General features: G+C 52.8%; 1 protein-coding gene across 1 annotated transcript in view; it reads left to right on the top strand.

Moving 5' to 3' along the window:
• Positions 1–2753: 2753 nt before the first annotated feature.
• The window catches only part of IGSF21 (immunoglobin superfamily member 21), a 39100-nt gene continuing 21610 nt past the window's right edge, over positions 2754–20243 (top strand). The window contains exon 1 of the mRNA XM_075773026.1: positions 2754–3033. Coding sequence (XP_075629141.1) covers positions 2970–3033 — 64 coding nt within the window. The 5' untranslated portion in view covers positions 2754–2969. The remainder of the gene's footprint in view (positions 3034–20243) is intronic.

The following is a 20243-nucleotide window of genomic DNA, read 5'->3' as shown; positions in this document are numbered from 1 at the left end:
GTCTCCTTCAATGTCCTGGGATCCGGCTGATGGCCCGCGTGCTTCTCTCTGGGTTTCCCTGCACTCAAATATTAAATCTGGAGGCTGCCAGAGACGCTTTACCACGGGAAAACAAGTCCTGCTCTAAATGTTTCGGGATATTTAGTTTACGCTTCTCTCACCGGGTCATCGCTTTTGCTCTGGGGGAAGGTTGTACAGCCAAAAGGCAGAGCCGGAGCTGCAAGGGGCTGAAATTCAGGTTGAAAAGGCATGGGATTTATTTTTTTTAATTATTTATTTTAATTTTTATTTTGCGAGGAGATATCTCAGAGTGCAGCTAACGAACATCTCCGCGTTGCTTTTATCTGGATGCCCCTTCTCTACTCCCCAGCCTAAAATCTTCACCTCCTTAAGCACCTCGCCTATGGGTTACCGCATTCGAGGGTGGAAAAAAATCCCTCCGTGCATCTCCTTGGGAAAAAATTAAAATAGGGTTATCCCAGCTTGCTTGGGATGGGACTGAAAAAGGAGATGGTGAGTGATGGAGGTGGGGGTTTGCGGCTCAGCAGGGCAAAGCAAGAGGAGGAAAAACCACATCTCGGCAGAGGCATCTCGGAGGAGCAGCTCTTACAGAAGCTGACAGCACCATTTGGGTCGAGCGCGGGCTGTTAACCCGGCAGAGCGGCTTTAAAACAACAGCAGCGCGCTTGGCTTGGCTGAACTCGGTTTTACCTCGGGGCCGGCTAGTTAGGCTGAAGCTTTTTTAGGGTCTGCTGGGTTTGCCGGGATACGGCCCCGCGAGCGCTGGTTCTTCCTACCCGGGCTGTTAAATTCCTGGGAGGGTAAAGTAAAAGCAATGTCTCTCGGGGGTCTATCAAATCTGCGATCAAATAAAGCAAGATTTGATTTCCAGACATCTCCATGCAAGAACGAGCTGCGGCTTTTCCCAGCGGATGAAAAGCAGAGGGAGAAGGGAGAGAAAATCCAGCTCACTCACAGGAATTTCAGCAACTAATTGATTTTATTTAATACTTTTTTGCACTTATCTACTCAGAGGCGGATTTTTTCACGGTGGTTATTTAAGAAACAAGCCATAACCCACCAGTTTTCCTTAGAGTGGTGTCACTGGTTGTGCCAAAGTCTCGGCACAGGGGCTATCCCCCATCCCCATCCCAGGGAAACCTTTTGCCCTGATGCTGGTTTTTTTTCAAATATACACCCCAAAAGAGGATGCTGGATTTTTTTTTTTTTGCATGGGGCTGGCGTGTGCTGCTGGAAATGAGGGGGGTTTGCGTGATTTTTGGGAAGCGATAAGGCTAAGCTGGGCCTGAGGGCTGTAAAAAAAAAGATGTGGGGGAGACGGGGTGACCACATGGGACCAGAAAAAAAAATCAAAAGCAATGGCAAAAAAGCTGATTTTGCAAAGAAAAAAGGTGTGTATTGGGGAAGTGCTGCTTCTAAGGTGGAATAGCAGCAGAAAGAGGCCTCCAAACTCGAGGAAAAGCTTCCTCCAGCTCCCTAATCTCGTGTTCTGCTGTGGCTGCCTGCACGCCCCAGGCCATCCCGCTCCCCACCTGGGCTCTTCAGAAATAATACTCGCATTTTCCCCTTTGTCCAGGAACTAATTAAATCTGGGGAGCTAGAGGAAAACAAGGTCATCTGCGAAGCAGGGCCACGGAGGGATGTGCGTCCCTGGCTGGCATGTGATTCTGGGGGGGCACTGAATGGCTCCGGGGCTGGGTCCTGCTGCTGGGGGGTGCAGGGAGAGGGGAAATGCTGAAAGGGGGGGGGGGGGGTTGGCAAATGGAAACTGCTGCCCCAGGGCACCCCACATCCCTGCCTGCATCTGCCCCCCCTGCCTGCACCCCACATCCCTGCCTGCATCCTCCCTACGGTTCCCTCCCCTGACCGTGCCTCCCTGCCTGGATCGCACATCCCCTCCTGCACCCCCCCTCTCACTGTGCACCCCCCAATGCACCCCCTCCCCAAATCACCCTTTCCCCCCCTGCACCCCCCAAAACGCCTCACATCCCTTCCCGCACCCTCTCCCTCAACCGCGCCCCTCCTCCTGCACCCCGCACCCCCCATCCAGCGCCCCCCTCCTCCCGTGCCCCGTTCACCCCCCCGACACATCGCCCTACCCCCCATAGACCGGGGACCCCCTCCTGCAAACCCCCGTCCTGGACTGGGCATCCCCTTCTCCACCTCCGTACACCACGCCCCCCTTCCTCCGCCCCCCCAATACACCGCGCATCCCTTCTAGAGACTGCCTTACACCCCCCTACACCGCCTTACACCCCCCTACACTGCCTTACCCCCCCCATACACCGCCTTACCCCCCCCTCCATACACCGCCTTACCCCCCCTGCATATACCCCCCCCGCATCCCCTTACCCCCAGATACCCCCCCATCCCTTCACTCCTTACCCCCATATACCCCCCCGCATCCCCTTACCCCCCCGCATCCCCTTACCCCCCCGCATCCCCTTACCCCCATATACGCCCCGCATCCCCTTCCCCCCCCGCATCCCCTTCCCCCCCCTGCATATACCCCCCCCGCATGCCCTTACCCCCCCCTTACCCCCATAGACGCCCCCGCATCCCCTTACCCCCCCCCACATCCCCTTCTCCACCCCGCACTCCCCCTGCATCCCCCCCATATACCGCGCACTCCCTCCTGCACCCCCACACAGCGCTCCCGCCCCCTCCCGCACCTCCCGGGGGCCGGACCGGGGCGGGCTCAGTTACGGGGGGGGGCCGGGGGGGTGGGGGGGAGGCGGGCGGCCGCCAGCTCGCTCCGCTCCCGCTGCAATAAATCGGCTTAAGGGCGGCAGCGCGGCGGGATCAGCGGCGGGTGCGGGCTGGGCTGGGGGGGACACGGAACCGGGGTGAGCCCCCCCCACCCCCCCCCGCCGTGATGCCCGCCTGCCCCCCGGGCAGGGGGCTGGGGTGCCGGTGAGCCCCATGGGGCTGCCCCCCCCGCCGGCATCATGCGGACGATGAGCCCCCTGCCCCTCTCTTTGCTGCTCTGGGACCTCCTCGACCTGGCGCTGGGTGAGTGTCAGCCCCCACCCCCACCCCCCCCACCCCTGCCCTGGGGACAAGGGGGACCCCCCCCTATAGCCGCTGGAATAGTGGGGTGCTCACCTGCACCCCGGTAAGCGTGGCTCTGGGCTCCGCACCTTCCCCCCCTCAATGCTCGTGGGATGATGGGGGGGTTCCGGAGGGTGCAGGGTGGGGGGCAGGCACCCCCTTTGGAGCCGGTAATAGGGCGCTTGCTAACGGAGCACCCATTGACAGGGTGCTGGCGTGGGACCTGTTAATGGGGTAACTGTTAATAGGGGGGGCAATTAATAGGGCAGCAATAACAGGGTGCTGCTTTGGGCCGGGTGATGGGGTACCGGTGCTGGGGGACAGGGCGAGAACGTTGGGGGGGGTGCTCGTCCCTCGCCCCTGAGCCAGAATCACTGTGGGGGGACCCGTGTCCCCCTTCCCTGCCGCTCCGTACCGGGGGTCCGGTTGTGAGTCCCAGCCCTGGCTCTACTCGCTCCGTACGGGGGTCCTGCGGGTCGGGGGGGGGTGTCTGTGCCCTGGGCACCCCCATGAGCTACAGCTTTTTTGGGGGGGTTACAGCACCCAGGGGCACCCCAGCCCACCCTGCCCTTTGGGCATGTGGGGGGGTGCCCTAAACCTTACAGATGGGAGGGAGGGGCCACCCAGCAGGGAGAAGCAGCCCCCCAAATCCCCGCCGTCCCGGGGGTTTGCAGCATCTTGACTCCCTGCTTCGCTCCGCAGAGCTTTTAATAAGAGCCCCCCCTATCCCGTCCCCAAAAGCGGGGCTCCCGGGAGGTGAAAATCAACGGGGCAGGAAACTTTCCCCTCCTCACAGCCCGGAGGCTGAGGGGTAGCCATGCAATTAAATTTCTTGTGCATTTGAAGGCAATTTCCCTCCTCTTTCCCCCTTTTCCCCCCATGTCCCCCTGCCCGCATCCCCCCAAATCACCCGCTGCGGGGTCTCGGGTAGCCGTTCTCTACCGAGCACAGCAAGACCCGGCTGCTCTCCGGAGGCTTTGCCGAGCGCTGGGCGCTGGAGGGACGAGCAGAGCTTGCTTGATATCTTTTTTTTTTTTTTTTTTTTTTTTTTTTTTTATTTGTAATGTACTTTTTTCTCTCCGGAAAGCCGCCGTCAGCTGCTGCAGGGCGCGGGGAGGGGGGAGCAGCGGCCGTGCTCTGCGGGGTTGAGCGGGGAGAGGTTGACACAAAAGAGCTGATTCTTCCCCGGCATCGTGAGCAGCTCCAAAATCATCCCTCGGGGACCGCGGATCACTGAGGTTAGCCGGAGCCCGGCTTGGATTTGGCTGAACCAGGGTTGGGAAGGCATTGTGCATCTCCCGCATCCCTCTGTCATCCCCCCGATGGGTTTTACGTCCTGCCGGGCTGCGGCTGCTGCTCTTTTCCCCCCTCCCCGCTTTGCTCCGTGCATCCCGAGCATCCCACCGGCATCGTGCTGCCGCACACGCGGTCGATAATAAAACCTGCGCGGTTTGGGGTGGAGGGAACTTGTGCCAAATCCAGTCCTGCCTCCCACCTGGATCTCCTTTCCGCCTCCACCGTGGTTTTAAGGTCACGGATAGACAATTTTCAAGGAACAATGCATCCCCTTGGTTTTTCCTCAGCAGCATGCTGTCCGTCACCGATGCACGGATCATTTTTCCTCCCTTTCTCCTTTTTTTTTATCATTGTGAATTGGGCGATTGCTCTTCTGCTGCTGATCTGTGAGAGCGGGCGAGCGGGTACGGGTATATCTGTGTGTGCAATGTGTGTTTTTGGGGGGAAAAAAAAAGAGGTAAAAGTTGTTTTGTGGTGGGTCTAGAGGAAGCTGGTGGCCCCGGGGGGGTGGTTGTGGGTTATAAGTGATGTGGAAGGAGGATCCTGGCGTTCGGCACGGTCTCGTGGCCAGGTTCAACGGGCAGTGCTTGGGTTTGGCCACCCACGAGCTGGGTTTTGGCTCTTAAAACTACTCTGGGACTTTGCTGCTTTCCCATATCCTGAGGATCAGCTGCGTTAAGTATTTCCTAGCCCTCAGCAGAGAAATGCTGTCCCAAAAAAAGCCAGTTCGCGCTCTACTTTTTCAGCAAGCAGCTCAAAATCACTGCAAAAAAGCCTGGGTTTGGGGTGGGTCCACCCCTCCTGATGCCTCCCTTCGCTCCGGGCAGCAGGAGGCCAAGCGCTGCTCCCGAAATTCGGCGGGCAGATGGCTTTTCCGTGGCTGACGGCATCCTTGGCTGGAGCTGCCGGCGTTGTGGCGGCGAGGGAGGACGTGCGTGCCGAGGTCCATCCCCTCCCCATCCCGGCGCTTCGCTTGCAAGGGATCGAGCAGGATCTGGCCGCGTCCCCTGGGAAGATGCAGCGGGGCACGTGCCCAACACGCAAACTCCCACTGCTCTTCCCTACAAGCACATTTGCTCCCGGCGTCTGCCGTACCCTCCTAAGCCATTTTTTGGGAGGAATTTCTCCTATTTTTATTATCATCTTATATATTGGTGATATATATATCGGCGGGCAGCCACCCCCATCGCTGCAGCATCCAGGAGGAGCAACAAGGTCCCGCTGCCGGCGCGGAGGAGAGCATGAGGGGATTCATCAGCTTCCCATCCTGCAAAGCATCCGGCGCCTTCGTTGGGAGCCTTTTGGGGTTTTCCATCCATCGCCTCGTAACGAAAAACCCTTTTATTTACCCGAACGAATCCGCTTGCTTCCTCGCCGCGCGGTAGGTCGGTTGGATCCTTCCCGATGCGTTATACGTCCCTCTGGGGAGCATCACCCCTTGTAATACAGGGTTTTGGTTTTTTTCCTTAGAACAAGCTCAATCTCTCCCTTTGGCCAGAAAAAGCTGCCTAGGGTAGGGCTAAGTGGGTTAAGGAGCCGTCAAGATGGAAAAAATGAGGGCACGCGGAGGAGGCGAGCGGCTGGACCACGGATAATGATGGAGCCGTAGCCCCAGGGTTGTGTGTGCGTGTGTGTCCCCACCCCGGTTTTGGAAAACCGGGAAGCCTCATCTGCAAGCTTGGCGATGGCTTCTTGGCATCGCCGAAATCGGGGCTGGCTGATTAGCCGGCGCTCAGCTTGTCGCCTGAAATATCGTTCCCGTAAAATGTTTCGTCGGGGTTTGTTTTACAGCCGTGTAAAATCAGAGCTGTGTTTTGCAAACATGAAAGGGAGGGCTAAATATGTCGAGTTTTGATCTCGGTGAGATATTTATATAGTCCTTATCGGAGCGGTTTGGTTTAGCTTCTGTACTCCACCCCCCCCACCACCCCCGGCACCTCCTGTGATGGGAAAAAAGGGGAAAATTCCAGCGGAGCTCTTTCTTTGAAGCTGCTTTACGGGTTTTCTGGGCTTTGCCCCAAAAGGGCAGGTTTGCTGGGGCTGGGGTTTGCAGGGACCTGCCCTTAGGGCTGTGCCCGTGCTGCTTCTCCAAGCCAAAAAAAGAAAAAAAACCAACCCAGCTTGGAAAATTCCTTTTACAGTTATCATTTTTATCAGCAAGCTGAATTTCTCCCCCCTCTCTCTCCTTTCCCAGGGACCCCCCCAGGCTTTTCCTCGCAGGGTTTTTCCCAGCTTGCATGCAACCCCCGGGGCGGCTCCTCCTTGCGAGCCTGGAAAAGCTTATTTTACTCCTTTTGGCAGGAAAATAACAGCGTACGGCTTTTTACCGGGGTGATGGGAGCCACCTGCTCGCCTCATTTAAAGAAAAGAGATGTTGGGTGGGAGTTTGTGTGCTGGGGGGGGGGCAAGGGGAAAGGAGGAGCATCCTCTGCGCCACGTGGGAGCGAAACCTGCTCTAATTCACCTGCGAATGTACAGCTCTGACCTGGAAAGCCGTCCCACGCTCCGTTCATCCTTTTCTACTCATGCTTTTCCCCGGCAAATCTCACATTCAGCTCAGGGTCACCTCTTTTTAAATCTTTTCCTACTATTTCTATGAATTCTGTATTTCCACAAAGCCCGTGCTTTGCTCTCCCGGTAAATCCAGGCCACGTGGGCGGCCGAAGCCCCTTCCGAAAATCCTCCTAACTGTGCTAATTGCCCTTCCCCAATTAGCCCAATTTTTGTCTTTTCCCACCAGCTGTGATTTGTAGCGGTTTAGAGCTGCCAGTTTGAACCCAGAGCTCTTAAAAAAGCTTTAACAAGGATCTTCACCTTGCCTTGTACCTCTCCAAGCTAATAAGCATCTTCAGGATGCAGAGATACTCCGGGCTCCATTTCTCCGGGGAAATCCTCATGCATTAAATCGTGGCTGGTCCTTAAACATTCCCAAAGCTCTTCCATTTGTTAGAGCTCAGTTTTGGGGTATTTATCTCCCAAATTCCCTTGCTGCAACAAGTAATCCCTTGGTATTATTAGCACCCCCCCCCAAAAAAAAAAAAAAAAAAAAAAGCTGAGGGATGCTGTAGGGTTTGGGTTGGGGATGTTGCTCCCCTCTGTCCTGAAATAAGGACTTGTGTTACAGGTTGTGGGTTTGCTTCTAAGAGCCTTGAGCCAAGCAGCCCCTGCTATATGTACTGTGCAAAATGCTATATGCAATTTGCTGCATGCCAAATGCTATATGCAGTGTGCCAAATGGAGCGTGCTGCATGCTATGTGCAATTTGCTAAACGCAAGGTGCTGTATTGCGCACGCTAAATGCACGGTGCTATATTGTACATGCTAAATGCAAGGTGCTACATGCTATATGCAATTTGCTAAATGCAAGGTGCTACATGCAACGTGCTAAATGCAATCTGCTACCTACTATATGCTAAATGCTATATACATCACAGCCCTCGTATATGCCCGGTGGCCTCTCTGGTGCCTCCGAGCACTTGCAGGCAAGGTTTGCCCTGGCGCTGCATCCAGGCTTGAGCAACGTGGAAATGCGGCTCAGCTCCTGCATCGACGGGTTTTGATGGAGCATCCAGACATGACGTTAACCACGTTCCCTTCCCGTGGAGACATTTCAGGGCCCTACCTGCGCTTTTTTTTGCTTTTTTTTTTTTTTTTTTTTGGGTTGTCATTGCAGAAATAGTCTTTTCTGTCAAAAAAATCTTTGACTGGGAACGCTTGACCGGCTCTCGCCTTGCTCCTTTCGCCAAGTGCTTTAAGATCTGCCGATGAAAAGCTCTCCACGGTGTGGGGCTAAGAGCAGGTTTTATTTAATCCAGATGCACTAACGGCTGGGGAATGAGGCTGAAGTGGGGCCAAGGATCCTGCTGAGGCTCCTGCAGCGTTTGTCGAGGGAAAAGCCTTCCAGGGAGGTGGGGATGGAGCCGAAACCTCGCCCTGGCATGGATGGAGATGGCCAGGACCTGCCTGGGACTGTGTATGGGAAGGATGAAGCATCACCCCCTTGGGACCCGCCAGTGATGGGATCTCCTCAGTGCTTTGAGGTTTTTTCCCCCTACCCCCTAAGAGAAAAACCTTGATTTCAGTGACACCGAGTCAGTCTCTTTGCTCTGACATCGGCAAAGAGGAAAATCAAGGGCAGGACCCCCCAATATCCCTATTTTTTGGAGGCAGGAGGTGCAGCTCTCCCCTTGCAAACTTCCCGGCTGGTAAATCCCGAGCAGGGAGGATGCAGCTGATGTGGCTGGTTTTGTTCCCTTGCCAAGCTGCTCTCTTTGCCCTTTTGTTTGCTTTCTGCCGAGGCACTTGGAGTACTGATGGGCTTGTTTTTAACTAATGACTGGCGCTCACATTATCTCTCCCCAGCATTATCTCCTTCCCACTTTTCCTGTCTCCTTCCTAAAATAAACCGTCAATCACGGGCTTGTTTTCAAAGCTTTTGGGGCTGGATTCACCGTGAATGCCAAGGGCAGGAGGGCCTATAGCGAAGTGCGGGGACGATAACCCACCGCTGTGCTTCCCTCTATGGAGTTATGATATAAAATTAGGTTTTTAGGGTCTGCAAAACCATTTCGGCTGGGGAAGGTGCATGCCCTGCTTGTTTTCACTCTCAGCTGGCTGAGAAATGGGGTTCATCCCCCAACACTGTGTCAGGGCCCTCCCGATGCGCTCGTCTAACGGGGTGACCTCGAGCCCTTTTGGGGTGACGCTCCTTGCTGCATCCCCACGATCTTGCAGGGTTATCACCTGCCGTTCCTATCCCTTTGCAGCAGAAGCCAGCGCTGGAGCCGGTCCTCTGAAAGGCAATTAACGCTTGTATTAGCTAAAAGCAAAACTATCATTAATTGGGTCCTGACAGCCCTGGTGAGGGAGGTTTGAAGCAGGGAAGGAGGGTTTTCCAGCGCTGGGCTGAATCCATGGCAAAGACCTGCTTGCCAGAGACCTCCAAGGAGGTTTGGGGAACATCAGGAAAAACCACGTTTCCCAGCGGAGGGACATTGCCACCCAAAGGAAAGGGGCTGCCGAGGTGGAAATGTGGCATTGCCGAGCCCTTCCCAGCCTCCAGACCCCACATTTCGTCTCTTCTGGTGCCGGGAGCGCATCTCCATCTGCAAAATCCTTCTTGGCTTGAAGAGCCAGTGTCTCAGAGGCATTGCAGAACCAAGCAGGGGAGGCAGGGATTTAGTTCATCTCCTGCCCAAACCTCTGTATAATTTCCCGTTTATATAATGCCTTCAACAATATACTTCGGAGAGGAGGCCGAAGGGGATTAGCAGCAGTTATTCCAGCCCCGCTCCGCCTCCCTGTACTTGTAGATAAATCCTGATGCTGCATCCTATCTGGCTAGGACAGGGAAAAGGGGAGCTGGAGAACCCTCTGTTGGGATGTACCTGCATTGCACGTGAATTTATACTCATTTATTTGTTTGCAAAGGTGTCCGCAGCGATGGGCATGGGCTGGAGGGATGCAGAGATGCTCTGTGGTGGGGGTTTGGTCCTCCCCAAGGGAGCAAAGTGATGGGTGGGATGCGGGGTGGCAGGGGGGACATGGTGGGTGGCACTTGGGTTGGCTTCTAGGTGGATTGCCATCAGTGGAAATGCTTTTTTGGGGGATGGGTTTCATGGCTAACCCTGGATTTGCTGGTAGCAACGTTGCTTTGGATGGTGCTTGTGCTGTGGAGGACACCCTGGCTGGTGCCCAAGGTGTGTTTTGCCCTTGGTGCTGATAATGCTTGAAAAGAGGAAGATGATGAAAGGGGCAATTTTGGCTGGCAGTTGGAGTGATGGTTTTGGGAGCTGCTGGCTCCTCGCAGTGGGGCTGAGATGGGCCATAACACCAGGAGGGGGAGAAAAAATCTCCAGCTCAGCAGCCATCACCAAAAGCACCAGAATCACCCCAATATTGAGGTGGTACAGACATGGGTCAGCTGAGCTCCCTGTACCCTGGTGACCCCTCTTGTGGAGATCAGCACCTTCTTCATGACAAGTCAGCCGTTGGCTGCGTCTTTCCTTCTGGGGGAAAAAAAATAATAAAAAAAAATCCTTGGTTTGGTTGGAAATGATCTGAAAAGAGATTTTAATGGCCAAGTGATTTAGGTTTCCATCCCGGCTTTGCACCTCTAGAGAGCAGGGTTCAAAGCTTGGCTCTAAGTCACGCTTAGGAAGGTTTCCAGCCTGAATTCAGGTAGTCCCTTGATGAACCGCGATCTGAGATACTTTTTCTGCTCCATCAAGCATCTTTCTCACATTGTAATCCTAGAAAAGCCTCGTTCACTGCTGATTTAGCTTCTGCACAAGCTAGTAGAAGAAGGGGATCACACGCACAGGCTTTGCCATCCTACCTCCGTGCCCCGCTTGCAGCACCGAGAGCATCCCAGGAGCCAGTGGTTGAATTTGGCCGGTTCTCTTGCTTTTCTCCTAAAGATATACCTGCCAAGTCGCATTGCAGAAGGATGCGGTGGCTCAGAGCATGGTGGGAGGACTTGGGCATCTCCACCGTGCCTGGCACCCCAAAATATATACAGCAAGCTGCTGGGGAGTGGGGTTTCCTCCATGGAGAATGAATAACAGGCTAGATCTGCCGATGGAGAAGCACCGTATAATGGGTAGATATTGCTCCAGAAAGGATATAAAACACGTATCACCACCAGGAACAAGGCTGGGTGATAACACTGCTGGTTCAGCTTCCAGACAGACCATCATTCATGGAGAAAAACCTCCAGCTCTTCATCTCCACTCGAGCCCTTGCAACTTGATAATGGGATATTTTCCATAAGCGTTGGCTGAGGTGGCTCTTTTTAAGCTATATTTGTGTCTTGTTGCGTTATTATGACTTTTTTTTTTTCCTTTGCTTCTCTAATGAAGTTCTTTGCAAGCAGCTGATGTATGCAAACTGGCTGGAGATAGTTGGGTTTCCTCCTGACGGAGACCAAATTTACGCCACTGTAATTATAGCAGCGGCGTGGGAGCGGGAGCGATGCTCAAGGAAGCGCAGGCGAGCCCGGTTTCCAAATTAAACCCTTCTGCTCCTAGAAATGTGTCTTTAATTTTCTTTTTTTGGAGCAGGAAAATATATCTGGGCGACTTCATGGTGGGAAATGATTTGGAGGGGGCAGGATTTGGGTACTTGGATGTTAGGGATGCTCGTGCCTCTGGGTTTGTTTGCATGGACCACCCTCCTCCGTCTCCTGATCTGCTAAAAGCTCCCCGTCGCGAGAAAACAACCCGACTCTTTAAAATTGAAAGGGCTTATTTAAACAATGTTATCTCTCTGGTGAAGGGAGAGAGCATATTGAATGGTTATATTTAGTGCCGAGCGTAGGACAAAGCAGATGCAGAGAGATTTTTAACACGAGAATGTTAATCACTTATGCCACACCGCCTCGGAGATGGGTGTATGTATATATTTTTATATATATGCAACACACACTTGCTCAGACACCCGTGTACTCGCTGAGGATGAGGATGGGAGTTGAACGTCCCTCCTTGATTTTGCTTTTTGAACCTTTTTCCACCTGGAAAGCCCGTCTCGATGGGGCGAAACAACGTGGCTCGGGGTGCTCGGAACTCCCTGAAACGCGCAGCAGGAGGGATGCGTTTTGGCTCTATGGGGGCACACGCAGCCCCCCCCGTCTTTCTGCCCCCCAAAAATGGGACGGGGATGGGAATGAGAGCACTTAGAGGCTTGCAAATGGGCTGTTTAACAACCCCAGCAGTGCTCTCTCCCCCCCGGCGAGCTGCGAGGAAAGCCTACCGCATTACCCAGACTCTATTACCCACCCTCGCGGGAGCACTGAATTAAAGGAAATATTTTATGATCCTACGCTTCGTTATGTTTTATTAAAAGCAGAGCATCGGCCTCCCCTGCCACATTCATCAGATCAGCGGCTCTGTTGGGTTTTTTTTGGTTTGTTTTTTTTTTTTTCCCCTCCCTCCCAAGCTCTTGCTGCCGTCGCTGTTGTTCCCAAAGCATCCGACTACTTGGGTTGGCTGCAGGGCTGGTCCAGGGTCTCCTGGCAGAGAAGAAAAATATGTAATGAGGTGAAAAATGTGGCTGTTTGGTTTATCTAAGGATGCTCCGTATCCAAACTGGCTTGGGGATGTGGAGTCGTGCTGCGGAAGTAGCTGGTGGATGCGGGAATAGGGATGGACGTGGGAAAGTGGAGTCGTGGGGAGATGTCGTCCCATGGAGGGATTTGAGTCGTGGGTGGGGATGGGCTCATCCCCAGGAAAAGGTGCTCAGAAAAACCTCCCCCCATTTTTCAGCTTTGCTCCTTCTCAGGGTGATGAAGCCCGGGCTGGGAGGACCTCCGGGATACCGCTGTTTTGGGGGAAAATAACCCCAAAAATGCCATCATCCCCTTTGCAGAGCTAAAGTAGCAAGCAGGGCTGGGAGTTTGCTATATCAGCCTTCAAAATCAGCGGCTAAAAACCAGAGAAATATTGATAACCAAGCATATCTGGAAGCAGTTGGGAGACAGAAAAGTATTAATTAGCAGTTATTTCTCAACGGTGCGGAGATGGATAGGGATTAAGGTAACAGCCATGTGCATCCTCTCCGTAAGCGCGGAGAAGTAACGGTAAATCAGCGTTATGAATCGGTGCTGTAAGAGGGAGATATGTTTTAATCTTATTAGCGGCGCGGCGTTACCGAGAGAGCAAAGGGATTATTAATCACAGAGCGTAAATCGGGGAGAAGAGGGTAGCTTCGAATTAGCAATCCTGCTTTGTACAGCAAGAGGGGCAGCAGAGACGGGGGAGAAAAGGCAGCGGATGGAGGTTGAGTCTGGGGGAGGGTGCCAAGGGAAAGGGCCGTGAGCCCATCCAGGGGATGAGGGAGAGGGTGGGATACGGCTGCCCCCCGCCTCAGCCAAATCGGAGCCCAGCAGTGAGCGAAGGGGCGTCTCTGGGCCAGTGCCGAAGCCCGGAGCTGGAAATCCCTGTAGGTTGTGTCTGCTGTGATGTAGGATGTGCAGGTATCTGTCCCATCAACCCACCCGTCGGTCTGTCCCTCCACCCATCCCTTCATTCCTCCATCCCTCCGTCCACCCATCCCTCTGTTGCTCCCTCTATTCTTCCCTCCATCCCTTCCTTCATCCCTCCATCCCTCTGTCCATCCCTTCCTTCATCCCTCCGCCCCTCCATCCCTCCATTCTTCCCTCCATCCCTTCCTCCATCCCTCCCTCTGTCCCTCTGTCCATCCCTTCATCCCTCCATCCCTCCATCTCTCTATTTTTCCATCCCTCTCTCCATCCCTCCCTCCATCCCCTACCCCCATATACGACCAGTAGAAGCCACCGGCTGCCCCCGGAGCGCTCCCCGTGTGAGCACAGAGGGGTTTGCAGCGGTGGAGGAAAGGAGCAGAGCGGCTTTGCCTGCTCTTTAGCACCCAACTCAGGTGATGACGGTGCCGATCTGGCTGCCCCAGGCTCCCCCGAGGTCATTTTTGGGGTAAAAAGCTGCACATCACTCTCTAAATTGCAAAAATAAGTGGATTTTGTAGCACTTGGCGCTTCTGCCTGGCACCGGGCTTTATTTTTCCCCTTCCTCTGCCTGAGGCTGTGCCTTCAGAGAAGTTATTCAGAAGGAAAATGGAGAAGAAAAAAAAAAAAGTTAATAATAATAATCCCTTTCCAGTTACATGGCGCAGGAATCGATGGTGCGGGCAGAGATCGCTCACGGCAGACACCTGGGGAGGGAGGGGGAGAATCGATCGCTGCCTCATTTGTCACCAATCAGAAATATGGGATAATTGGATTTCCTGCAAATAGAGAAATAAATAAGCAAATTCATCATCTGGGTCACGGTCACCTACTTCTCCTGGGCCACCTTGGCATGGCAAAATCCCGCTGGCACCTCGCCGGGATTCTTAACTTGGTGGGAAACCTGATGGCAGCATCTAAATTAAATCCTCGTACCTGTTTTTTGGTGAAATTAGTTATTTCTCCCTCTTTTGCCCACCCCAAGCCTGAGTACATCCCGCTGAAGCTGGAAGAAGAGAAAGTTTAGGGAGGATTATGGGGTTTCGGATGGGAAAATTCAAAACTAATAACCCCTCGCTATTACGCCGGGATGAGATTTTTGCTGGATCTCAGATGGGTTTGTAAAGGGTCTCGCTTTCCCCCTTGCAACTGGGGAAACTGAGGCACGGGGTGGGACTCGCTCCAAAAGGCAGCTCCCTGCTGCTTCCAGCTCTGCTAATTAGCCCTGGCTGGGATTATGCTCCGGCCTAGATTAACGCCACGAGCCGTGGTTTCCAAGAATTAACTGCTGGTGTCGTAATCCTCACCCCATCGGCTGCTGCCGGCACGTCCCTCCTCAGTTCGCCCAAGAAGCGGATCAGTTTTTGCCGGGAGCTTGGCACCTTTTATTCCCAGGTTTCAACATCTGTATCTAATCCATCAGCTTCAGTTCGGAGCTCTAACAAACCAGGCTGGATACAAATAATTTGCTTTTTTTTTTTTTTTTTCCCTCCTGAATTGCATCTCTGGGATGGTTTTTGCTTGGCAGCGCTTTCGGCACCGGCTGGAGACGAGACCCTTGATCCCAGGTGAGGTTTTCCATAATCCCCCGTGCTCGGGAGCAGCATCCAGATGTTGCATCTTCCTGATGCCGACACGGGGAGAGATGCCAGAAGGGCATCCGATGGGGAGTCTCTTCTGCGTCAGGATGGAAAGCCGAGCCTGTTGCTGGAAAAAGAGGGTCTGGGTATTTGCTGGTGGGGGAAGAAAAAACCCGTTTCCAATCCTTTGCAGCGCAGGATTACAATTCAGTATCTCCTTCTCCTGCCACGCTTAATTCTGGATTAAACCCCACATCTGCACGGGGAGGGTTTTGCTGAAGATTAGCAGATCCCACCGCCCTCGCTGTGATGCCACTTGATTAAAAATACTGAAAAAGCAGAAAGGGTGTGAATTTTTAGCGTGCACAAGCCTGGGGGAGGCTGTTAAGGTTGCAGAGTATCCGAGCATCCCGGTTCCAAGCATTAGTGCCCAGATGTCGGGGAGGCACAGTGCTCCGTTGCAAGATTTTGGGGGGAATGCTGCACCGTCCCGGAGGCATTGCATTGAATTTGGTGGCCGGCGATCGCTCCTGCTCTGCAAAAGTGGGGTTGTAAGAAAATTCCTCGTCCGGTGAGCTCGGGATTTGCTGGGGCAAGGCAAGACACCGCTGCAAGTCTCCGTGGAAATACGTGCAATTACTTGGAGGAGCGGTCCACAGTGCAGGATGGGAGAGAGCTGGTAAAGTGAGAACAGGGTAAAATAAGAAAGAATTGGGTTTTGGGTTTTTTTTAGCAGGTCTTGAGGTTAATTAGGATCTGCAATGAGGTGCTGTTAGAAAAAGGAGGAAGCAAATCTCTCCTGGGAGTTATCAGCAGAAGTGGCACGCAGGAGGGAATTACTGTGCCGGAGTTGAGGGGGGTGTCAGCAGTTTTGGGTGGAAAGTTTTAAGGAAAATCCAGCTGCCGTGGAGGAAATCCGCAGGAGAGCGAGAAATCCCGCAGGAGCCAGGTTTGCTTAATTGGGGAAGGGAAAATTTGGGGCGAGAGGGGAGGGATGCGTACTTAAAACGGGTGCAACGCAGCGTGCGCGGGGGTGGGTGGCATCTCCCACCCGTTGCACCTCGTTTTGCCAAAATCTGCCGGCTTTAACTCACGGGGTGGGAATAATATTGGGGTGCAACTGGTTTAGAGGAATCTGCCTTAAATAGCTGGTGCGGGGGTTTTCAACCAGCACAAATATGGCAGGCTGCAGGCAGTCAGCCCCGATTTGCATATATGCAAACATGCAAATGAAGAGCACAGTCGCCATTTAAAAAACGAGACATCTGAGGTCTTGGTTGACCCCGGCGCGTTTTGGGCTTCGTTTTGGCACCGGCAGCGGCTCGCGCAGCTGGAGAGAGGCCAGGAGGTGCCAGCAAAGCCGTTGCTCCGACTCAGTGATGCCACCGGCTTTTGGGGGGAATTTGGCTCTGCTGGACTCAGTTTCCCTCCTCTCCTGGGACAAGATATTATTTAGGACTCTGAAATCTCCCCCCCAAAAAAGCACTCAGGATGGCCAAATCCTTAAATAACCTGGAAACGGGGATAAAGGAACAAGACTGATGAGCCACGTAATGATGACAAACATCCTCCCCTTCCAAAAAACCAAACCCAACAACCCATCGCGGGTCACGGCCACCAATTTTAGCAGCTATAAACCGCAGCCGGGTGCTTCAGTGCTGCGCTAAAGCATTATATTTTAATGGCAATATCAGTAGGGTGAAGATGTAGTAGTAAAATACACTCCTTCCCCCTCCCTCCCCGGCATCGTTAGGAGATGGAGGCGTGCGTCGTAAGCCGTTGGCTTTACGGTGATGCGCTGAGCACGCCGGCAGCATGGGCGGGGGGGGGGAGAGAAATTATAAATAAAACTTTACTGCGCTAGAGTAAATGCTGCTAAACATACTTCACGTCTGCGCAGCGGCGGGAGATAAATATTCAATGTATAATTTATGTATGTGGCTTCCCAGCCTGTGCAGGGGGGTTCTGGTAGCAGCTAATAAAATACGATATATCAAGAAGACTTATCAATGCAGCAAACACAACCCTGCTGATAATCTGCATGGGGTGGTGAGACCCATCTTCTTCATGTTGACTGCTCTTTTTTGGGGGTTGATTTATGGGGTTTTGGGGTTGGGTGGGTGTTTCCCAAGCGGCTGTTGGGTTTGGTTGTGTTTCTGGTCTTCCTTCATGTGTGTACGTGTAGAGAAATGCTCATCTAGGGGTCATCTCCATCTTCAACCTTGGGGGTGTTGAAATATGACCCAAATGGAGGATATTTTCCCATTCATCCCAGTAGGAACCCCCAAAATCCTACTGCTCCCAGTTGTCCAGAGCTGGTTGCTTCCCTCCAAACCTCCTTTTTCTTGCATTCACCCCCAAATTCACACTTCTCCACCATCTGGAGCACCTCTCGTTTTGTAGTCAGTGGGTTTGGCTTTGCGGCGGGTCACGTCTCTTGGGATGGGCAGGATGCATCCCTTGGCTTCACGCCTTTAGGATTTACACCACCGACGTTGTGTCTCTGAGCTTCTCTCTGGGAAATCGCCTGATTTTTAGGTTGAGGGATCCACTGAGCATCCAAATGACACATCCAACATCATCCCAAGTGTTTGTAGGAGGGCACGGGCTTGCTCGAGCCGAACACTCTGGCCGTTTTGCCTCAAAACTTCCATCTTTATACTGGAACAACCAATTTCCCAAGGATTTCAGGCAAACGCCTTGACGGAGATGTAGTACAAGCACTAACTTGGCGCCACGAGTAAAAGGAGCCGAGCTAGAAATGGGCTTTCTCATCTTGTGCTCCGATGAGCTGGAACAGCCTTGCCGATGAGCCTTCGCTTAGAAAAGGCGCGATGAAGACGTTAAAGTGGTTTTTTGTTTCAGTCCGTGCCCAAGCCGCGTAGCTTATACGGATGGCTCTATCTGTCTCCGCAGGAGACACATGCCGGAGGTGGCGACGGGCTTGTAAAAAGCTGGTGTTTCCATCTATTTTATCAGCCGGCATTTGGTGATGGATAGAGCTGGTGCTTGAGTAGTTGACAGAAGAGTTGCAGGAGAGGGAAAGGTGGGAGTGCTGGAAGGAGGAGATGGAGAAGAGGCAGAAGGTGGGCGTTGGAGAGGGAGAAGGAGACACCACAGCATCCCCCGGCTCCCACGACCCAAATCACCCATTGCATTTTCATGCCCAAAGTGGCCCAAACTCTTCTGTTCTGTGTCTAAGGTCGTTTACCGTGCTGAGGTTGTGCTGATGTGCGTGAAAACCCCAACGGAGCCAAAGCATTTGTAACGTGTTTTCAGCCCAGCATGATCCATTTTGAGCCTCGCTCTTCGTTTCTCCACAGCCTGCGGTGTTGCTGCACCGTGCCAGGGCTTAGCTATAGGCACTGGTATATAAGATCCAATCCCTGCCCTTAAGAATGTAAAAATGACTGTACTGTTCATAATGAAGACAAAACTGGTCTAAAAATTGATTTTTCTGGAGAATTATTGACATAACTCTTTGGGAAGCCCTTACATGATTGCGCGGTGTTGAAGATGCTCTCCACGATGCTAAGACGGCTGCGTGCAAGCGATGTTGGGTACCATGGCACGGCACAAAATTAGGCGTTATTTCTTTTTCTTTTTGGCTAGGATATTTTTTTCCAGGAGAAATTCAGGATTTAAGGAAAAAAGGAAAGCTGTGGGCAGCATTCAAAAGTCCCATCTCAACTGGATTTTGTCACCAGCATTGAAATTGTTGGAAGTTGGGTTTGGGTTTTGTATTATACAGCCCAAACCAAAGCAAAAAAAGCTTTGGATTGGGACACGGTGATAAATTTTGACCAGTAAAGCTTAAAACCCCCATCATTTTGTAGAGTTTTGACAGACTTTGATCATTAAATCCTCACTGCAGCAGAGCCCTTAGGGTCTGTCTGTCCCCAGCAGCCCCAGTGAAGTGGTTTTCTCAGTTAATCTTGATTTAAAAGGGGTCGAAAGGCCAAACCGGCCACGCTCAGTCAATGTATTGATTAAAATTATCGATTTACATTACAAAGAGCTAACAAGACACAAGACGCATCCATAGTATCTGTCGAGTCCAATGCGCCTATTAGTTAGAGAAAAATGGACCAAAGCTATATATTCTATACGTCATCGTCTTGGCTCTGCAATACCTAAGGATTTAGGGACCGGTTTGGTCCAGCGACCCCCGTAAAGAATAACTCGAGGTACAGCTGCAAAGTGTTTCCTCCCACTTATGCAAATGGACGAGGTAAAAAGCATCTAATTAAATGTTTGTACTTTAATACGCCGCGGTGTGAAGGAAGATGAATTTTAATTACCGGCTCTTAATTGTTTGGTCGGCCTGTTAATATCCTATTTACACAGTATTAATACAATTTGCTCTCTGCCAGCAGGGCTCTTCCTCGCGGCGGGTGACGCCGGGTTTCGTGGTTTTATTTCACGCAACAGCCTCGTTCTGCAATAGCCAGCGCAATTTTGGGGTGGATGGTGGTGGGTTTGGGGGTGCTCGGCTTTGCTGGCGCTTGGTTTTTGGTTTTCTTGAAGGAAAGGTTGGAAATTCAAGCAAAGCGCAAGGAGTTCATGCCTTTAGAAACACAAACAGGCTCCCTCCGATCCGTTTTTCCTTTCCGTCTTTGGAAGCGCGATGCTGACTCCATCTGTCACATCCGATTCCACTTACTGTTGTTAAACCTGTGTTAAAACACTTATTCCTCCATTTAAAAAAAAAAAAAAAAAATCAAAAATCAGTGCAGCAGCTTTCCAGGAGGAAAAACTCAAGATTCAGCAAAATTTGGCCACTCTGGATTGGGACAGATGCGAATCCTTCACCAGTTCATGCCCCTTGCAGCCCTCCCGGGTTAGCAAGGAGAGGCAGCAACACATTATAATTGTAAATCGTCCTGGAATATCATAAATAAAGCATCGCCGGAGCTGGGGAGGGAGGGAGAAGGTATTTGCTGTGCTCACAGGAACAGGAGCAACCGCTGGTGTTTAATCTTTAATGAACAAGATGTTGCAAAGTGCTGCGAGTCAAAGCGAGTTTGCTTCACGCTCCTCAGCCCCGGCGTGCGGTGGGTGACGTCCCCGTCCCCGGGGCTCCACGCACGGCCGTGAACCCTTGCACGCCGGTGCCCTCCCCTTGCGCTGGCCATCGGTTTCCTCTGGTTGAGAATGGGGAGCAGGATGAACCCCTGCTTTTTTGGAGGGTGATGTGTGGATCCTTTAGCATCCCAGGTGGCTCTTCTGCAAGGGGCAAAGCGCTTCCTCGAGCAGCAGATGCTTGGGAAATGATTCCAATCAGCCCTGCACCAATTAGGGGGGGTCCTGGTCCCACT

This window comes from Balearica regulorum, chromosome 21, assembly GCF_011004875.1.
Source record: "Balearica regulorum gibbericeps isolate bBalReg1 chromosome 21, bBalReg1.pri, whole genome shotgun sequence".
Lineage (NCBI taxonomy): Eukaryota > Metazoa > Chordata > Aves > Gruiformes > Gruidae > Balearica > Balearica regulorum.
This window is presented reverse-complemented; position numbering and strand designations above follow the sequence as displayed.